This window comes from Myotis brandtii, unplaced genomic scaffold (assembly GCF_000412655.1).
Source record: "Myotis brandtii unplaced genomic scaffold, ASM41265v1 scaffold242, whole genome shotgun sequence".
NCBI lineage: Eukaryota > Metazoa > Chordata > Mammalia > Chiroptera > Vespertilionidae > Myotis > Myotis brandtii.
Window position 1 is genome coordinate 503174 of NW_005359149.1, and position 6446 is coordinate 509619.

The 6446-nt window shown below is 47.6% G+C and overlaps 1 protein-coding gene across 1 annotated transcript in view; it reads right to left on the reverse strand.

The window, feature by feature from the left end:
* CGNL1 (cingulin-like 1) overlaps positions 1–6446 on the reverse strand; it is a 101383-nt gene that overhangs the window by 25744 nt on the left and 69193 nt on the right. Inside the window, exons 11-12 of the mRNA XM_014540337.1 lie at positions 2449–2601; positions 1880–2050 (exon numbers count right to left, since the gene is read on the reverse strand). Of these exons, the coding sequence (XP_014395823.1) occupies positions 1880–2050; positions 2449–2601 (324 nt within the window). The remainder of the gene's footprint in view (positions 1–1879; positions 2051–2448; positions 2602–6446) is intronic.

The window sequence follows — 6446 nt, forward strand, 5'->3', positions numbered from 1 at the left end:
AGTGATCTTCACTTGTTAATTCACTTTTGTCTTAACTGCATGAGCTCAGCAGCTTGACTCGGGGGTATCTGTCATTGCCTTTCAGAATGATGAGGTGTCCGTTTCTGCCATTCAAACGGAAACAGTCTCACAGGGCTCCACCACTGAGAAAGTCTAAGAAGGGCCATCTTGTTTTCATCACAAGGAATCCTTTTTTTCACTAGGGCCCTTTTATAGACAACATTGGTCTCCATCTGACCTTAACTACCCTCTCTGGACCTCAGTTTCCTTATCTGACTAGATCACTAAAGCTCCTTCCAATCTGAAGACTCCAGCAGAAGAACTGTCATAGAAAAGGCAACAGAAGTGCCCAGCCAGTGTAGCTCAGTGGCTCAATGCCAACCATGAACCAGGAGGTCACAGTTCAATTCCTGGTCAGGGCACATGCCCGGGTGTGGGCTCGATCCCCTGTGCAGGGCATGCAGGAGACAGCCAATCAATGATTCTCATCATTGATGTTTCTATCTCTCTCTCCCTCTCCCTTCCTCTCTGAAATCAATCAAAATATTTTTTTAAAGAAAAGGAAGGAAGGAAAGGAAGGAGGGAGGGAGGGAGGGAGGAAGGAGGGAAGAAAGAGCAACAGAAGCAGTTTGCAAGGGTCACTCTGACACTATGGTTTTCTAAAATCAAAACTGCACACCAGGTGTTTGCTGTTATCCTGGTGAATATCTGAGTCCTCCACCCACCTGCTATAGAATGAAATGAGTTTTTAATGCCAAAGAGAACTGTGATGCCAATAAGCTAATTTCAGTTTTTCCTTGGATTCCTGTATCCTATGACCCTGCGGCAGGGGGGACATGCTCCCAGGATCCTTTCAGACGTGTTCTAGAAGTCTGTAATAAGTATCCATTGTTCTTCCACACACTTAACACTGACTCTCGGGCAACTTTTCTTTGATCATCGAAGATATTAAAAGTTTGTTTTTTAAAGAAAAACATGTTTTCCTGTGGAATCTTAGTGCTCTTGGAACTGCTTATGAAAAAAAGTAAGACTTAGAATAAAAAAAATAAAATAAAAATAATGTTAGTATTCAGGATATACAGACTTTTTGCTATCTAGCCCTGCGTGTTAATTATTAAATCATTACTATTTTGTATATTTTTAAAGAGGGAGCAACAAACAGATGCTCAGAAAATTGGGGCAATGTGCTCAAGGTCATGCAGCTGGCGAGAAGCATACATAGCAATCAGCACTCACTGTATGTGCATTTCGGAGCCTTTGGCTTTCCATTAAAATAATCAAAACCATTCCCTTTATGTTTCAGTCCTTTAGAAGTCGAGACTTAAGGGAACTAACAATTGGGTTACTTTGTTCTATTATTCTTCACTATAAAACCAAAAATATGTTTTAATAATTCCAATACTCATAAATTCCTGAAGATTTCTTTTTGTCTCCATTATTGTTATTCTGAAAGTCTTGTCTACCACTCCCACTCCAATAAAAGTCTGTATTTTCTAAGACTGGCAGAAAAAAAGAACACCATGGTTACTATAATCCTTGTTCTAGGACTAAATTAAAACATTAATACATATGAATCATTTGGACACAGCTGGGCACACCACTGGAGCTCCATAAATGGCAGCTAATCTTTTTAGGCAGAAAATCTTGGATTCATCAAGGAAATGGTCAAGTTACAGTCTTGTCAATTTCACCTCAGAGGTCCTGGGTGCGTTGTGCCTTAGCAAGCCATTGATCCCATGTAACCATCCAGAGCGTTAAGACGGAGGAATCAAGCATGTGATGTTGACTTAAGAATCCACCCCCAGTCTTCCTAGAAGTGCAGTCTGGAAGGGTACTCTGAATAAGGGTGGAACCAGGAGCTGGTCTGGCCTGGCATTACCTCCTCCTGCATTTTTGAGGCAGTCAGACGGGACTTTTCTGCCTCTAGGGTTTTCTCCTTCAACTGCCTTTGCATTTCTGCAAGCTCCCTGCGATTCTTCTCCTTGTAGTCATCCAGCTGGTTCTGGAGCTCCAGCGTTGACGTGCGGGACACCTCGACAATGTCGGCCATCTGGAAGAAGTGACACGGGGTGAGCCCACCTGCACGCTCCATCTGGGGTCAGGGAGCTAGCTTTGGGGGCCATCTAACAGGTCGCATCTCCTCCTCTTTCCCCTACAGCCTCTCCAAAGACTCTCCAAAGCACCTAGTCATGGGCTGTCCAGGTGTAGCCACCTCTAACTGGGGAGCAGCTAGGCCCAGAATCCAGAGGGGCTGGCATAGTCTAGACCTGTTTCCCTGTATCTGGGATTCTCAACAAGCCCAATGAGCTGTTCCAGGGGATCTGCATTTGTGCTTTCACATAACTGCAGGTTCCTTAGCTTTCATCAGCCCCCAGAGGGGCTGAATCCCACACCCTCTCCTCCCCGGGCTCCCTCCCTCCACTCTCTCGCCTCTTCCTGCTCCCTCACCTCCTTCTGCAGTTTCTCAATGGTCTTGTCAAGATGCCAGCGCTCATTCTCCATTTCGTTCTTCATTCTCCTTAACTGCTCCTTCTGCTCAGCCTCCTCTCTTAGCTTCTCGGACAACTGCTTCTGCTCCTGGGTGGCCCGACTCAGACTTGCCTGCAGATGGCAGGGAAAGGGCAGTGTTGTCGTCAACCCACCAGGTCAGGCACAGGAACAGGCGGCAGAGCGGGTTTCACAACCACACCACAGAGCGATCAGACACGTTACATCGGTAACAAGGAAAAGGATCCAAGTAAAGCCCTCCCAGAGACACAAGGATACTGCTGCTTCTGAAGTTCAGGGGCCAAGCTGCCTTGGCCCAAAGCATGTAGAGGCAGACAAAGGGTGCAAAACGGCCAAGGCTGCTGAGGGTGGCGATTCAGGATAGTGTCTGAAAACCTGACTGCTCACGCTTGGAAAGTGAGGTAAAGTTATGTATGAGTCTGGCCTGTGCGGCTCAGTTGGCTGAATGTTGCCCGTGCACCCAAAGGTCACTGGTTTGATTCTTGGCCAGGGCACATGCCCAGGTTGCGGGTTCAATCCCCAGTCGGGGTGCACATGGGAGGCAACTGATAGATGTTTCTCTCTCACATTGATGTTTCTCTCTCTCTCTGCCTCTCCCTTCCTCTCTCTCTAAAAATCAATTAAAAACACATATTTTTTAAAAAAGTTATACATGAGGCCAACCTAAACCTACGTGGCAATTTACATGTTGTGATCTACAGCGTTGCACCTAACATTCTTGAATTTGCTCTGCTGTGCAGATGATCGTTACAGCTAACAATGAATCTATGAGGACAGAGAACACGTCCACAGGCCAAGAGCCCACCTGGGTACAGGGAGCTGTAATCATCATAATCCAGGGTTGGACTCATCCCCAGCAGAAAAAGAACTTGGCAATCCACAGGGTGATGACTTGATAAGTAGGAGGTGTTACAGGGAGAGGCACTAGTCAGAAAAGTGCACGCGTGGTTACCTAGTGACTCAGCACCAAATACTAGTAGTTAAAATGCAACCATCTTGGGGGGCGACATTTCCCCTGGGTTTCCCTGGATCTCTCATCTCACAGCCTCACATACACTGAAGCCTTCATATGAAAAACATGCAATTCTAAAGCAAAATCCTAAGGCAGTGGTTCTCAACCTTCTGGCCCTTTAAATACAGTTCCTCATGTTGTGACCCAACCATAAAATTATTTTCGTTGCTACTTCATAACTGTAATGTTGCTACTGTTATGAATCGTAATGTAAATATCTGATATGCAGGATGGTCTTAGGCGACCCCTGTGAAAGGGTCGTTCGACCGCCAAAGGGGTCGCGAACCACAGATTGAGAACCGCTGCCCTAAGGTATCTCGGGAAGGTCACAGCGGCTTCTGTAAATGGCTGAGGGCTGAGACCACCGGTGTGAGGATGTCAAGAAGAGACACAGCTCAGAATGGGGCAGCAGGACCCACACATGGGGGGTCCTCCGGAGAATGTCGGGAGGTGCTGAGGGCTGAGTGGGTTCGTTCGTACAGGTACCGCTGAGGACCTGCTCAGTCAGTGTCCCTGCAGAGGCTGCACACCAGTGGTTTATATGTTTACAGTGCTTCACAGTTTACAAGCTGCTGTCACGTGCAATAACTCAGGCATCTTGAAAACACTCCCAAATCACTTCAGGCACTGCTGGTTTGCATGTGAACAGCTCTGTTGGCCAACCACCTGACCTGGGGCCAAACAGCCACCTGTGAAGGCGTCCTTGCCCCCCTGGCTACATGCAAAAAATCAGCCAACCCAGCCGGCTGCTGGAGTTAATTGCTGTGGGGATCCAAAGTCAACAGAAGTGGCTGGGGGGAAACAAAGGTGCTAAGGAAAGGTAATCAGAAGTTCAGCGTGGGGCCATTAGCAGGAGTGCTTCCCACCACAGCCCAGCTGGGCACACACCAGAGACGGGGTCAGTGCCTGGGATCTGCCTGCGGCTGATTCAGTGGTGTTAGGGCCAAGGGGGGCATGCAGGGTAAGGTGAGCAGTGTATGGTTCCATTGTGTGGAAAAAAACTCTCAGAAACATGTATCTCAAGATGTAAGTTCTTGAAAAACAATAATACCAATACAGAGGGCAGTCAATGGCTTTCCATAGAACCTTCAGGATCCATCTCAATCCCTACACCTACCTACAGGTCCCCCCAGCCTCTCCTTTTCTTCCTCCTGGATCCCAATGCCAGGTCTCTGGGTCAGCAGACAAGCCAACCCCTGCTCTATTCAACCTCCATGTGATGGGTGCATTTCAGCTCCACCCCTGGCTCAACCCACCCAACTCTGCTCTCCTGCACCACTGGAGACCAAGGCTCACACACTGTGGGGCTGGGGCCCAGCCAACACCCATCCCCTCAACACACACACACACACACACACACACACATTTTCTTAGAAGAATAGTTTTCACTAAATTATTTTTTAAATATTTCTTGTATGCTTGCCTCTCTTGCAGGGTAGTAAGATCTGTAAAGGCGAGGAATCAATTTTCTATCTGGGTATATCTCATAACCCAGACTCACTGTGAGCATATAATAAAACTCATTGGTTGAAAATTAATATCTATTCCCAAAAGTGACCTAAAGACTTCTTATACCTGAGTCATCAGGCAAAGGTACAGTCCTCCTTCCTGAAAATGCGGATTCTGGCCCTTTCTGATGGAATCCACAATTCTTCTTGGAGTGGGGCCCGAAAATTTGCACTTGAAAGTGCCCAGTTAATTCTAATATACTCTGAAGTTTAGAGATGCTGTTTAGCACATCTCTCTAGCTTTTCCTCTTTGGTTATTTAAGAAATAATGTTCCGATACATCACTGCTGAGAAAACATGTCCCAAATTCACATGAAACATGCCCCAAATGGCAACTTTGCATTTGGCAGTTAGGAGTGAAATGCTCTGTAGCTACCGTGACTATATTTCCAAGACCAGCAATACAAGCCCCTTGACTAATACTAGGGTCTAAACTTGGGGAAAATTTATCAACTTGATAAATTTATTATTCATGAAGGTGCAACAGATCGCTAAAGGCAAGGAGGTTTTGACATGTAAAACGCTCCCTCCCAGGGCTAAGCCCCTGCAGGGGCCAGCCTTGGGAAGAGGCATGCAGAAGGCGGAGCTGCCTATCAGCTTCCAGATTTTAGAGAAGCCCTCATGTTTTAGGGTGACGGTTCACTAACTTTTCACAGCACTAACTTTTGAGACCAGATAATTCAGGTTAACAGTGATAAGGTGGCCGGGCCCTTCTTAAATCCCTGCTGGATTGTGTGAGGATGGCCACACACTGCACGAAGCATCCGAACCATCTCCCCACCTGGGAAAGCAGGCCCAAACACAAGTAACAGGTGAGGGATAACTTCCAAGGCAAGGACAGAGCTGGGGGCGTGGGGGGGGGGGCAGTGGCTGCATTATCTGTAGGCCTTGAGGCTGTCATCTGTTCTCTCCCCTGGATTGACTAGGAGCCTGGACTCACTGCTGGTGAACAACTTCCTTCCGCGTGAAACACCAAAGGACGATGCGATTGAGGGCCTGTAATAGCTGCGCCCAGCGCTCCGTGTGAGCGTGACATGAGGTGCAGATCTCTGTCCATACAGAGGACTAACGTTTCTCCTCTTTCTGTCCCCAACTGGCTCACAGACGGAAACCCCACATTTTGGCGGCTGGGCTGCAGCCATCACAAGTCTTAAACAGGGGCACAGGGAAATGACCATCCACACAAAATCAACTAAACAGAACAAGAGTTTGTAACAAAGATCTGGAAGGCCCTGACTGGTTTGGCTCAGTGGATAAAGCGTCGGCCTGCGGATTGAAGGATCCCAGGTTCGATTCCGGTCAAGGGCATGTACCTTGGTTGCGGGCGCATCCCCAGGAGGGGGTGTGCAGGAGGCAGCTGATCGATGTTTCTCTCTCATCTATGTTTCTAGCTCTCTATCCCTCTCCCTTCCTCTCTG